Genomic DNA, 14,952 nt, shown 5'->3' on the forward strand with positions numbered 1-14,952 from the left:
CTCGCCGCGCAGCACCCATATGCACTGAAGTGACAATGTAACCTCCCAAAAGGCAATCAGGCTCTGTAATGATTTCATTTCAGAGTGTAGAAATTCTAATGGTCTCCGAGATGTTGGGGCTCAATATATCCACAGCCATTCAGCGGTGCATTTGAATGAGAAGTTACAATAACACAAGTCACATCTGTGCATAAACCCGGTCATTAGCATGCCCAAAGACAGGAGATTCAGCAAAGATAATAGCTAAAAACAACAATTACATATTTCATAAAGACATCTTCCCAGTACAATGTGAATTTCAATGAACAAGCTAAAAAAAGATAATGGCACTGTAATGCATTGAATAGCATTTCTTTAAAAGCTCCACAGGCAAGTTGGAAAGCATGGTGTATGCTAATATGTTTCTCCTAGCTAGCATGCCATTAAGATGATGAATTCCAGGCATCTTTGTCGGTGTGCCATGCCTGCCTCCTTCAAGAGGTTCTTATCTCTGAAATGACACATGTCAATACAAGGTGCACTCTGTCTCTGGGACTTTAACCGTAATTGCTACATACGAGAGAAAGCAACCCAGATTAGCTCTCAATTGACATCAGGACCCTATGTGTGGTTCTGCAGGCCCCAAACGAGGCACTGACTAATACGTATTCATGAGATTAACGTAGGTTATGGAAATACTGTGAGGGCAAACCCCCGCGGGGACCATGACGACGCGGGAGAGCGAGGTGGTTCGCCCGTCAATCACACTACCTCCAGGCCGACCCCTAGTCCCTCGCGGTGCAGGAGCCTAAACACGAGTGTGTGTGTCCGCACTTGTTTGTGCTTGGCAGTGTGGGTGCTTACAGGATGTGTGCAAAACTGGGGAGTCAGATGGCTGAGCGGTGAGGGAGTCGGGCTAGAAATCAGAAGGTTGTTGGATCGATTCCCCGCCATGCCAAATGACGTTGTGTCCTTGGGCAAGGCACTTCACCCTACTTGCCTCGGGGGGAATGTCCCTGTACCTATTGTAAGTCGCTCTAGATAAGAGCATCTGCTAAATGACTAAATGTAAATGTAAAACCTGTCTTCTACGTCATCGTGGTCGAGGAAATCGACGGAGATCTCGAAGGCATGGTGGTTGACACCTACCTCTGAGCAAAGGTGTTGTCCTTCCTGCGGCAGTGGAGGGTGACGACCCTGTGCCCCTCGCTCCTCACGTCCTGGCTGACGGTCCACGCGACGGGGTTGCTGGCCCTCGCCCCCAGGAACGCCATGCCATCCTTCAGCTTCACCCTGCGGAGCCCAGGTCACACGCATTAGCAACGATCGTCTACCGTAATATGACGGAACATTCTGGGCAGTGATATCATGTAAAACTGTGCTGTGTTGCTATGCTGACGGTATCAGATGTAGTCGTTGCTTGCCTACGGTAAAGGACTGTATGCTTAATGCTTTTCTACGATTTCTACAGTTTAGTGTATGTATCATGGAGTTCACTGGGTATTTTGTGTGTGTGGGGTTAGATATTCACTTGGTTTCAGTTGAACAGAGAGCGTGCCTCGCGTCATCTTGCACAGCACATCAACTCTCCAGTTCACAATGACCTGCAGCCCGCAAATGTACTTTGGCAACGGATGGCGAGTGGACTGTGTAAAAAACGATTAGGATTTGTAACCGACTTTGAATTAACCTCTGAGAAACACATTGTGCATATGAAATGAGAGGACCACAGTCAAGACGTGTTTAACATCCTGTTTAAGTAGGAAGTTAATGTCTTGTATTAGATGTGCCCTTGTCATGCTACAAAGCAGGAAATTGCAGGACGTTTTGTCTTGGGTTGGTCATATCCCAAAAAGACATCAATGTTACCTGCGAGCAGTTCATTTGTAAAGTTTCAAATGGCTAAAACCTCTGACATGAATCACTCATAACATCTTTCTATATTTATAGCGAGGATAAAAGAAAAGAAATGGAGCATAGACGGTTATGAGGTAAAAAAAAAAAAACACTGTTCACTGAAACATGAACTCTGGGCGAATTTCTCAGATCAAAAAATGAGCAGCTGATTGTCCTCGCTCCACTCTGAAACGGCAAAAGACTTCTAACGTTCGGAGAAAAAGTTCCCCACATTCCAGCGGATAATGACGTGACAGAGTTGCCGCAGTTTGGCGGAGGTGCGGGCGTTACATCACGGCTTCTCGGCCAGCGCTCTCTGATCTTATCGCGACCGCTGTGGCGCTAATAACGGGTCTGTGCTCCGCGTTGCTCCTGACGAGCCCTGATAAAGGCCAGCGTGGCAGTGGGCACGTCTGTAAACCTTGCTGTCGATCACTCCCAGCCTCTCGCTCTCCTTGTCTCTCCCTGGTTTCAAACGGGCGAGTTTAAGTTGCACACCAGATTAATGACGTCTTCGCTAATAGACAATAGCGTGTGAAAAAGGCGTGAAATAGGGTTTTTACTGTCATTTGGGTTGTACGCCGATTTGTCAAGGTCAAATGTCAAGGTTCGTGCTGTTCACTGCTCTCAGCATGGGTTACTCGCTCCGTTGTTAAAACCAAAGGGGCCAGCTTTTCTTCTACACACGCACGATCCTGAGGGATCGTGACTTGTGGAGGCTGGAAGTATACAATTACCGATGCACTACCGCCTCCAGAACTAGGCAGTCTCTCCCTCTCTCCCCGACCCCTTCCTCTGTCTCTCACTCACATCCCTCTGACATGCGGATTCTGCCAAGCGCTGGGCAGCAGAAAAATAAACATCAGGGCTAAATTAAGGAATGGCATGTTTTAAATGAGATTGGTTTGGCTAATATGATTTTCTGACTAAATGGGAGGGGGGGTTGGAGGGGGGGGGGGAGACGCAATAAAGGAAAGCAATTTGAAGAGGGCCCCACTTTCTCATGCATCAGCACATGAAGCAGCCTCATTAATTCCCCGGCGACCCCATGCATCAGAGAGATGAGTATTTACAGACGTGACGGCGGTTGTCAGAGGAGATGCTCAGAGAAGGCTGATCCCTCGCTGATGGATGTTCCCGGTCGGCATTGGCGAGGCAAACCGTGCCCAGAGAGCACGTCAACAAGCTCGTCACGCGGCTAATGAAACACCGACACGCATCCATATACACCTGTTTCTGAAAACAGGAAATGGCACTTGAAAAGACACCAAATGTCCTGGCGTTATGTCTGGTAGGGGGTAATGAACTGGAAGTGTCTTGGGAAAGGTGTTGCGGTTGCGTTAACTACTGCACACTTCGCGGTGGTGTGTAAAGGCACTCGCATCTTTTATTCAGTGCGGGCTTGTTTGTAAGTATAATCTAACACGATATTTCTCTTTCTCCTCTTTCTCTCCATCTCTTTCTTCCTCATTGTTCTTCTGTAGCCATGCTATTTTGGATGTTCTAAGAAGATAAAAAGGTTTTAAACGTGACATTATGTATTTTCAAGATTTGTATCTACGATTTAAACCCCTATGGACAATTAAAAACAAATGTTAATCTACTATCTCACACTATCCCTGCACCACGTATGGCACCAAGCAAAAGTGACTCATAGCATGACCTACGAGCAGGACTGGTGAAAAACATGAACATAATGCTGCCAAAATGCACCTGTAACGGATGACCCACAGCTCCGACCGAGCTCTCCTGAGTACGATTCCTGTCTTAGAAGGAGAGGAGTGAAAGCTCAGGTGTAATCGTTGCCCGTCCCCCCCTCTTCGGTGATAAAAACAACACTTCTGAACTGTGGGTAACGGTTGTCGAGAGGACTCGCCCATAGACGGGCGACCGCTGAGTGTCTCCCGCATACTTGAACAGGACACAAGCTCACTCAGGAGGCAGGTGGCGCTTCATGGTCACAAACGGGCGCCTGAGGCCGTTCCGCTGCAACATTTTTTGCATCTGAACGTTCACCCAATTTCTCGGGGACAAGATAGTCTAACTTGACATCCTCAGTCATGCCCAGCACTGTATTGTCGACAGCTGGCAAATGTCAAATATGTAGCAATGGCTTTTTACACGGTGAGCACATTACAGTGAACGATTTTTAGGAGAAGACTATGAAAGGAACATGGTCCATTGTACAGACACACAATGGAGCCGGGATCGTTCCCTTGGTAAGTAGAAGGGAGTACCAGGGGCATACTCCCAGACTGTCTGTCTAAGCACACCAGGGAAACTGACCTTTAGTGAAGATAAATGGAAGTGGAATAGTACCTTTTATGTCACTCAGTACAAAGACACCACCTTCAGTTAATTCCCTGCACACATGGCCCTAACAAAGGCACAGAAACGTCCTGTTCCCAGGCCCGTCTTAGACACAAGTGTATTGCTGACAGTCAGTCTCTGATTCCGGCGTATATGACTATGTACTGTGTGTAATCCCCTCGTAAGAGCTCTGTCAGAAATCCAAACAATCGTGCAGTAATCCGACCAAGAACCCAAAACACTTCAGATGTTCCGCTGAATTTGTTTTGCTAAAGGTTGATGAATTGATTCAATATTTGGTTCTCCAAAACCCTCAGGTACCAACATGGTTTCTGCGTCGGCTCGAAAAAACTTGGGCGAACCTAATTCTGTTGGCAGAGGAGGCTGAAATTGGAATAATTACACTATGCTAGTTAACATGATACGTGTACCTTAATCTCCAATCATATCCCAGCTGAATCCAATTATTGACTAAAAATCGCTCTTTCTCTCTCTTACCTCTTTCTCTCGGTGTCTGTCTCATCCACTCAGTCTCTCGCTCCTGCGCTCTCTCTCTCTCTTTCTCTCTGTGTGTTTCTCTTTCCCCCTACCTCTCCCTTTTCACTCTCTCTCATTAGTGTTTGGAGAATATTTCCCAGCGCCTGCAGCCCTCTCCTGAACACAGAATCAACTCAGTCATTACAAGTGGCCACAACTGAATTAGAGACTAGCTGAGGGGCTGCCAGGGCTTGCACCAATCACTAAGTGAAGGGAAACTATTTGCTGACTGGTCTTGAGTCAATCAAACCTTGGGAGTTGTAGTCCATGCTTTGGAGTGGAGGAGGACGTTTGGGCACATGCGCAGATGAGGGCTGATAATGAGGTTGGTTCTGTTATTTTCATGATCAGCTCTAGTTAAATGAAGTGGAGTGGGGCAACACGGCAAATTGAAAAGGATATTACCACTGTCACGTAGGCAGGCCTCTCCACGCTAAGCTAATTTTCAGACGAGAGTGCTCTCTCTACCTCTCTCTCTACCTCTCTCTTTCTGTCTGACTTTCTCTCTCTCTCTCTCTCTCTCTCTCTCGCTCTGTCTTCTTTCATCTTTCACAGCTTCATGCTTCCATTGTTCTGTTTACCTTACTCTCTCCTGCTCCCTCCCTCCCTCCCTCGTTTCTCATGACATTACTTTCTTCCCTCGCTTTCTCTCCAATGCGCTCCAAAGCCCCCCTTTGTGTCCATGATCTCGCTCTAAAATCGCCCTACTGGGTGATCTCCTCAGACCCGTGCCCGTCAGATGGCATTGGGAAAGGGTTCAACCCCTCCGGATGGTTCCGTAGAAGACGAGGCCCAGCATGGCCGTCACAAAGCACTACATCCCCAGCAGAACTCCCCTGGACGCGTCTGTACACAGGTGGGCTGTCGCGGCAGCTCTTAAGGAAATGGGACAATATCATCCCCATACAGTATTGACCCATCCAGCTGATCAATACCCGGGTCCTTTACAGGAGAGAGATAGCCGATACATCACGGAGGGCTCTGTGTTGAAGGGGTTCAAACCCATTTACCAATTGAGGATGGACTGATCAAGTGGAGTACCACTTGGAGGACTACTTAGTACCTCAGCTAGATGGTATCGAGTGGTGTCTAATGGAGAGGGTTGTGAGTGCCACCAGGCCACAAGACCGCCCTCCTCCCCCTCCCCCCCCCCCCCCCCCCCCCCCCCCCGCCCTCTCTGGAAGACTCTGGAAGACCCCCGAAGACTAACTCTGCTGTGCGCTGATAGGACGAGGCAACGCGCATACGGGAAGGGGTCGTCACGTCCGACTCCAGAGACAATCCGACGCAACGCAGGGACCTCCTCGGTCGTGGCCATTTCCGCCAGCTGAATCCAGGGTTGGGTGAAAGTCAGCGGATGGACGCGCTGACTTGAGACAAGGGTAGCGAGGTTTGTGAGAGATGGAAGGCGAGGAGAGGAAAGCAGAGGAGAGGAGAGGGGGGGAAAGGAGAGGGAGGGAGAGGAGAGAAAAGCAGAGGAGAGGGGGGGAGAGGAGAGGAGAGGGGGGGAGAGGAGAGGAGAGGGGGGGAGAGGAGAGGAGAGGGGGGAGAGGAGAGGAGAGGGGGGGAGAGGAGAGGGGGGGGGAGAGGAGAGGAGAGGGGGGGAGAGGAGAGGAGAGGGGGGAGAGGAGAGGGGGGGGGGAGAGGAGAGGGAGGAGGGGGGAGAGGAGAGGAGAGGGGGGGAGAGGAGAGGGGGGAGAGGAGAGGAGAGGGGGGGAGAGGAGAGGAGAGGGGGGGGGAGAGGAGAGGAGAGGGGGGAGAGGAGAGGGGGGGGAGAGGAGAGGAGAGGGGGGAGAGGACCTTAAAACTGGTCTGCTTCTTCTCCCGCAGCCAGAAAAAGACAGAGACCCATCCCACCACACATAGGGATGCCTTTCTTTCTTCATCTCTCTGTTCCCTCACATCTTCTCCCTCCTCTTCATTTCTCTTTCGCCCTGTTCTTTATTAAAACTCCGAAACGAGTCTGACGACTGACAGACTGAGCTCGGCAGTGCCTCCGCTGAACACGCACACACACACGAAAAAGAAGAAATGAGAGTCAGAAGAGCGGAGGGAGAAACGAGGGAGACTTCAAATAAGAGGAGTTTCATGCCGGCTACTGCATAGCAAGAGGAGTCAGTCACAGGAGCAGAAGATGGGGGTGTGGGGGAGGGGGTGTGGGGGTCGAAGACAACTGCAGAGCAAGAGGAGTCAGTCACAGGAGCAGAAGATGGGGGTGTGGGGGAGGGGGTGTGGGGATCGAAGACAACTGCAGAGCAAGAGGAGTCAGTCACAGGAGCAGAAGATGGGGGTGTGGGGGAGGGGGTGTGGGGTCGAAGACAACTGCAGAGCAAGAGGAGTCAGTCACAGGAGCAGAAGATGGGGGTGCGGGGGAGGGGGTGTGGGGGTCGAAGACAACTGCAGAGCAAGAGGAGTCAGTCACAGGAGCAGAAGATGGGGGTGTGGGGGAGGGGGTGTGGGGGTCGAAGACAACTGCCGAGCAAATGAAAGAAAGACATGCCAAGCTTTGGTGTTTTTCTGTTGAACAACCTGGATGGACTAGTCACCTGGGACTCGTTCGAAGGGCATCGATTAGACAAGTTATTTACAAGCTGCCAAATGGATGGGGTACATCTTTAGAATCCATGTTAAGTTACAAAAGGAAGCCACTATAATTTACAGGTTCCAAGGATAAAGATACTTAATTATTGTTGCTCCATGAGGATAATTCATTTACATGTATTAATTTAGCAGATGCTTTTATCCAAAGCTACTTCCAAGAGAGAGCTTTACAAAGTGCATAGGTCACCGATAATAACAACAAGATAGCCCCACAAACATTGCGAGTAGCCAAGATGAGGTGAGGAGCGGGGTAACATGAGAGCGTCTGGGTAGATTGTCGACCAGGCGGGCCGCTGCGTTCTGAATCCTCTGAAGAGGGCGGGTTGCGCATGCTGGGAGACTGGCGAGCAGCGAGTTGCAGTAGTCCAACTTGGAGAGGACAAGTGCTTACACTTGTCAGCTGGATAGAGTGCTCAGACAGGTATCTACTGATCTGGGAGACTGCAGCAATGTGGGCTGAGAGGGAGAGCTCGTCATCCATGGTAACCCCAAAGGATGAAGGGGTCACCGTCGCAGATCCCAGGGTGATTGAGAGTTCGTGGGAGATGGAGGGTTTGGCCGGAATGATGATAAGTTCTGTTTTGAAGAGGTTCAGCTGGAGATGGTGCTTGGTCATCCAGGCGGGGATGTCTGTGAGGCAGGCCTCAATCCTAGCTGAGATCCCCGGATCGGTCGGGGGGAACGACAGGTACAGCTGCGTGTTGTCAGCGTAGCAGTGGTAGGAGAAGCCATGGGAGGTGATGATTGGTCCAAGTGAGGTGGTGTACAGAGAGAAGAGGAGGGGTCCAAAGACGGAGCCCTGTGGGACACCAGTGGAGAGCTGGCGAGGGGCCCGACAGTTTGCCTTCCCAGGAGACCTGGTAGCATCTTCCCGACAGGTAGACTGAGATCCATTGGAGTGCAGTGCCAGTGATGCCCTTCTCATCTCATTTGGTTGTAAAGTCATGCTGGCATTTCCATTGAGTGTGTGAAACTGCAGTTTTTTTTTAAGCTGAGCTGAATTTTAAGTGACATTACAGGCTATTGGCTACACTTCAGAAGTCTGTAGGAATTAGAGGGCTATTGTGAGACAATGTGAGAAATCGAGTAATTAGTTTCAAAAACATGTATTTTTATTTATTTGCTGTAATTATCTCACTTAATTTCTAAATTCATAAAAACAAGTTATTTATACCAACAAGTAGTTTAGTTAGGGATTGCCATGGCAATGCAGTAAGTAGTTCACTAGTGAGGAAAAAGGAGTTTAAATTAGAAATATTTAGTAGTTTAGTAGTACCTCTCAGTAGTTTTTTACATCCAATTTCTTGAAACAGTTTTCCCTAAAAAGTGTCCGAGTGTAATTTTCCATGAATGGCTAAATCAAACTTTCTCTGTGTGTCACAGTAGGGTGGTAAATAAAACTCTCAGCGCCCATAGAGGAGAGGGAAAAGCAAATGAGAAACAATGAGTCACAAATGTTTTGAGACGCACACCAAAGTAACGGGCCAGTGTAAACAGGGAGAGAGTGAGAGAAAAGAGAGAGTGTAGGTTTGGAGACAAACGAAAAGGGTCTGTGTACATGAAAGTGAAGATAAAAGAGGTGATGACACTGACGCATGTGACCATGCAACCTCTCTGCTCAGCCCAGGATCCTGCTGGCTATGTACCTATACACACACCCGCAGTGGTGACTGTTGGCAGGGAACGAATCCATTCCACCATGCTTTTCAGGTGGCTGGGTGGTTAGGGAATCGGGCTAGTAATCTCAAGGTCGCCAGTTCGATTCCCGGCAGTGCCAAATGACGTTGTATCCTTGGGCAAGGCACTTCACCCTACTTGCCTCGGGGGGAATGTCCCTGTACTTACTGTAAGTCGCTCTGGATAAGAGCGTCTGCTAAATGTAATGTAAATGTTCTCTACGTCTCCATCTGCCACATTAGAAAAACATAACTATATCGTACACGTGTTGGCTCTCATTTGAGATGGGATTTCCAGTCGGGGGATTTTCATTTGGCACAAACAAATCATATGTGATCATATGCCAAGGGACTAAAAACTTTAACCATGTTCATGCGCTTACAGTGGATTTGAAAACCCCACTCTGCTGTAAATCACCAATAGGAATGAGGTTATAACCTGGCAGACTGAGGTGTGAGTCCTCTGGTGGCTATCCACACAGTAGTCCAGTCTTTTAACCCTGGAGCTGGGGACTAGAACCCTTTAACCGTGGGGCTGAGGGCTGGAACCAGTTAACACCAGACCTGGGTACTTTAACTCTTTAACCGTTGGGCTGAGGGCTGGAACCAGTTAACACTAGACCTGGGTACTTTAACTCTTTAACCATGGGGCTGAGGGCTGGAACCAGTTAACACTAGAACTGGGTACTTTAACTCTTTAACCGTTGGGCTGAGGGCTGGAACCAGTTAACACCAGACCTGGGTACTTTAACTCTTTAACCGTTGGGCTGAGGGCTGGAACCAGTTAACACTAGACCTGGGTACTTTAACTCTTTAACCATGGGGCTGAGGGCTGGAACCAGTTAACACTAGAACTGAGGACTAGAACCATTTAACCCTGGGGCTGAGGGACTAGAACCATTTAACCCTGGGGCTAGGGACTAGAGGGGTGTGTCGGCTGCTTCTCCTGTAAACCCACCCTGACCTAACTATGGGTTGAGCCGGGAGAAAATTAGACTTCAAATATAATTTTCCCGGATAGGCTGGATCATCCCAGAGTGATCCAATATTTGGCAGAGCTCTGGAGGGCTACTAGCGGGATAATCGCAGGATGTGGTGAGACATATTAAACCCAGAGTAAACGTATTGATGCGGGAGAAGTTACATATTAACAGTGGTGGACTGCCGGCAGAGTGGCCAGTGCTGGAACCTAACAGGGCTTGGCTTGAGATCGTTACCAAGTCCTCTTTACATCATGCAGTGGCACCGCAGGGATTTCACAAGCATCCCTGTCCTTGAGTCATTTCCCCAAGATGACCTTGTCCTTTCACAGTGATGTATGGATGAATGAATTATCCTTTCATTAAGATGATGCAATGTATATGCTTATCCTAGTATTAGAATCAACACAGTCGGAAGGGGACAAACACACAATAATGAATTCCGTGCAGCGTGAACTGTATAAGAAATGTGTGCACGGCGTGATGATTAAACCTAATAAGCCACGTAAGATTGATACACTGAATACTTTGTGAAATGACGTACTCCGTATCTACCAAAAACATATGCGTTTGCCATCAAGAACTGAAAATAGAGAATCCACTTAGATTGGATAATGTATTCATGCTGTCAGAAGCCATATGAACAGCATATTATGTCAAAAAGCAGGACAACCAAAATCTAAATCTCCATACATATGCAAATAACAGTGATCTGAACCCATCATTGCGACGATTAATCTTTGGCAATCACTGAAACATTTTCTGCAGGACTGGTACAAACGGTTGATTTTTAATGATGTCCTCTAATTACATCATAAATTGTATGAAGATACTGAAGGATGTGTCACACTGGGAGGAAGAAGTAAAGCCAAACAGGGATTGATGAAGTGCCGGGTCTCGACGTAGAAGAGAGAGGTGCTAAAACTACAGGAAACAAATAAACCACAGCCCCTCCCTCCTCGGATTCACCCGTTGTCTGGATGTGTCACTGGATATTCAGTTTGGTAAAAGGTCAGCGCAAAAGGATCCAAAACACACACAGTGTATCATCCGAGTGCCAAGATGCTAAATACCTGAGGACTGTGTGTGCTGGTGTGTGTGTGTGTGTGTATGTCAACAAAATAGACCCAATTAGGCTAATGGTATGTGACGCTGTCATCAGGGATGCAAGCAAGAGGATGGAAGGACTTCTACGATCTCTCTCATCTCTGCTCATTCTAATACCACCATATACACAGCCCATATCTACTGTAATTAGGATTTGACTCTGGTCAAATGTATACATCTCCAAAGCATAAGGCTGTCAGATGAATGATAATCCATTTGACGAACAGCAGCAACAGGAGAGTATTTTCTCAGTGGCGTCAAGGATGCGTCTGCACGCATCCACGGAGAAGGGGCCTCGAAGGAACTGAATGGCGACCGAGTTTGACCCGCGTGTCCCCGAAGTCGTTTTAGTCCCATCATTTTCATCAGTGCCCGCCTCCAACCACGCTGGCTTCTGTCTGCTGCGTTATTGGTTAATGCCTCAGCAGAGCCACAGGTAAATCAATCGCAGGCTGATCTTTAAAAGCCAGCGCGTCAGCGGGCACATTAGCCTCATTTGCACTTCATTACGTGCACCGCTGGGCTGCACCGAACGCCAACAGCACGGGCTCGCGGCAGACCGGACAAGGACCCCGCGAGTCACTGCCGACCACAGAGACACATCCCCGACCCGTTTGTGGGTGGGGCTCGTGGGTGACGTTCCGTTGCGTGCGGCAGTGTGTGTCTGGGCTGGAGGGAGGGAGGGAAGGAGGGAAGGAGGGAAGGAGGGAGGGAGGGAGGGAGGGAGGGAGGGAGGGAGGGAGGGAGGGATCCACAGGGGAAGGATTGAGGGATGGTTCAGTGTCTGCATGATTAGCCTTGACAGAAGGCGCCGGAGGACACGGCGGGCTCCTCTGCTGGGCGTTCAGTCGGACTTTTAACCAGAAGAAAGGAGAACACAAAGAAGACCGCATTTCAAAAAGTGCCATTTGTTTTCAAGCAGTGTTGCATCCTTTTGTCTTTTCTTAATGCTTTTTTGTTTTTTGTTTTTGTTTCCTCCCCTGGCAAAGAGACTGCTAGTGGGATTTGGCACCCATACCGGTTGTGTTTGTTTTCTAGATTTCACTGATTAGTTGTTCAAACGGGACATGTTTTCATCAAGAAAAATGTGAAATCTGATCACCCCTGCGTGCTATCTGTAACAGCTTCTGTTGCTTCCTCGCCACTGGTCTCCTCCAATCCACCTCTCCTTTTTTTTGCTTGTTATTAATGTTCTCCCTGTCTCTTTTCTTCTGGTAGTTCTAGTCAGAGGTCTGCAGCTGTACTAAGCAGACCCATGCATAATAATTTGAGTCTTCAAAAGTTCACTTGGTTGTGGGCCTGTATGATCACCTCACCATCAGTTCAAGTCACCATTTATGGTACACTTACAACACAACACCCAAGGAACCATTTGATTCGTTAAGATTTACCATTGACCATGATGGAAAATGAGGTGGATTCAGAGTGTGTGTGTGTGTTTGTGCATTGGTGTGTGTGTGTGTATCTTTGAGTATTGGTATGATCATAAGTAAATACACCATTTCTGAAGATGCCTGACACATGTGTCTACACGCACACACACCTACACACACACAGTCTCTCTTCTCTCTACCTGTATGGCTCTTGGCTCTCTGAAGTGGACCTCAGTAATCTGGCACCTGGAGACAGCTGGGGGTTTTAACGAGCCAGACACCACCACCCTCCCCTCCCCCCCCCCCCCCATCCCCAGCTAGCAGTCGTCTGCCAGGACCATGCCCCTCGGAGGAGCCTCCACTTCACAGGTTCATCCGCTGCGCTACGGGATGTTTACAGTCCTGGCTGCTCCGTGGTTGCTGCCCCACAGGCCACAACACGGAGAGCGTCACGGAGAGCGAGTGTCTCTCAGGTCTAATCCCTTTGGACGAGAGCCAAACATGCCCCCCCCGCCAAACCTCCACCCTCCTGACACTACCCGCGCTTAGGCACGCAGCGACATACGCCTTTGAACAGACACACACACGGAGTCAAACGAGTCCCTACCGCTGTTGGATAGGAGGAGAGTTCCCTGCTTGGGGTCTTTCAGGGTCAACAGAGGCAGAGCTCCAGTGTCTCTGGGAGTCTGCTCCCGTACGGGGGCCTCCTCTGCCTGTCGCTCCCTCTCTCCCCTCTTCCTTTCAAGCCTCGACACCGCGCTGCGGGAGGTGGCGCGAGGCTGTCACGGCTTGCTGAGGCTTTTCCTGAAACGCGTAAGGGGGGTTGGACACACACACGCACACGTTTGCCCTCACAGTCTCTCTCTCTCTGTCACACACAATGTTGCAGATGCTCCTTTCGCACGTTCGTTTGTACTGTGGTTGAGGAGGAGCCGGTGTGGCATGTCAGACGGCTGCAGAAGTGAAAGAGCCGTCGATACCGACCAGCGACACTGACGCCTGTCACAAGGCGTCAGTGAGATTGGACACAGCTTTGGCATGCCCCTAAAAACACATTTTTTGTTGTTGCTATGTTTAAAACTCTATAAGACACAATTGTTATCTGTATTTGTGCATCTCCATATTAATTTACGCTAGCAGTGTGTGACTCAGAGAAATCTGAAGAAGAAAAAATTAATAATCTGATTCCCTAGGCGCCTGCTGTAGCGGCAAGTGAACCAGTTGGACCACCTCCTACTGTGGTGGGACTTCCTGCCCGGGAGCTTATCGACTCCAATTGAGCATGACGGTTCAACCACACAAACATCAATGTGGAGACATATGGCGAGAAGGGAGGGGGGGGGGGGTGGAGGGAGGGAGAGAAGGAGAACAGAGATGCAGTGGAGGACTGGAGTGGAATTGGGGGGCATGTTATCTGAGGACTTATTGCTCCTGACAAGTGTATATTATGCACCCTCATATCCCACACAGACACACACACACACACACCAGAAACGACTGTACCGCACACACACATACACACACTACTGAGCAGATCAAGGCTTAACCACCCCCCCCCCCCCCCCCCCCCCCCACAGCATCTCCAGAAGCTGATGAAGGCTCGATTCCAAACGGCACGCTCATCCGTAGACGATCTACGCCTGACCCCAAACTGGCTCCGGGCGCAGCACCCTCAGCCCTAAAGCCCAGGCCCAGGCCAGGCACAGGGATGGGCCACAGCTCGATACCACAGAGGGTGGTTAACAATTGATTTCAAGCTCAAGGAACTCTGTTTGAGATTTGTTTACTTAGTAATGTATGTCCAGGGTTGGACTGTTTCGATCCTGACACAGGCTCCAAACATGAATTGAATGCTATTTCTCTTTGACCATCCCCCCTCAAACCCACCCTAAAATATGTATGATTTAGCGTGTCGTACTAGCAGCTGCAGGGTGTGTGATCAAACTAATCAAAGCAAAATCCACAGCCTTAGGGAAAACAAGCAGTTGCAAAAAAAATATTGCACAAAAAACATCGTTTTAGGAAAAAGGAGAGAGAGAGAGAGAGAGAGAGAGAGAGAGAGAGAGAGAGAGAGAGAGAGAGAGAGAGAGAGAGAGAGAGAGAGAGAGAGAGAGAGAGAGAGAGAGAGAGAGAGAGAGAGAGAGGCACGCTGCATCTTCTTCTCCTCGATCGCCCTTGAAACACCAAGACTTCTCACACGGCCACGGAACCTTCCGGGGCCACTCCAGCCGTCCTTTACACTGCATCTCTTTAGCCTCCAACTGGGACCACAAGGCTCCCTCGGAACAGAGAAGGATCTGTGACCTTAGCGTGGCCCCTCGCAACGCGAGGCCAGCGGGCCTTGGAGGTCGTGGTGTTGGGGAACAGAACATGCTGGATCGACATGAACTGATGCTGCCTTTAAGGACCAGGGCGTTAGCCGAGGCATCGTGTTGTCAAGGGACAGAAGGATGTCCTTGGCGATACACCGAAAAGTTAGTCTTTAGTTCACTT

At 49.3% G+C, this 14,952-nt stretch overlaps 1 protein-coding gene across 1 annotated transcript in view; it reads right to left on the reverse strand.

The window, feature by feature from the left end:
• LOC124462588 (transmembrane protein 132C-like) overlaps positions 1-14,952 on the reverse strand; it is a gene marked incomplete at its 3' end in the record, with an annotated part of 76,156 nt that overhangs the window by 19,275 nt on the left and 41,929 nt on the right. Inside the window, exon 5 of the mRNA XM_047014212.1 lies at positions 1,129-1,272. Within this exon, the coding sequence (XP_046870168.1) occupies positions 1,129-1,272 (144 nt within the window). The remainder of the gene's footprint in view (positions 1-1,128; positions 1,273-14,952) is intronic.

This window comes from Hypomesus transpacificus, unplaced genomic scaffold (assembly GCF_021917145.1).
Source record: "Hypomesus transpacificus isolate Combined female unplaced genomic scaffold, fHypTra1 scaffold_227, whole genome shotgun sequence".
NCBI lineage: Eukaryota > Metazoa > Chordata > Actinopteri > Osmeriformes > Osmeridae > Hypomesus > Hypomesus transpacificus.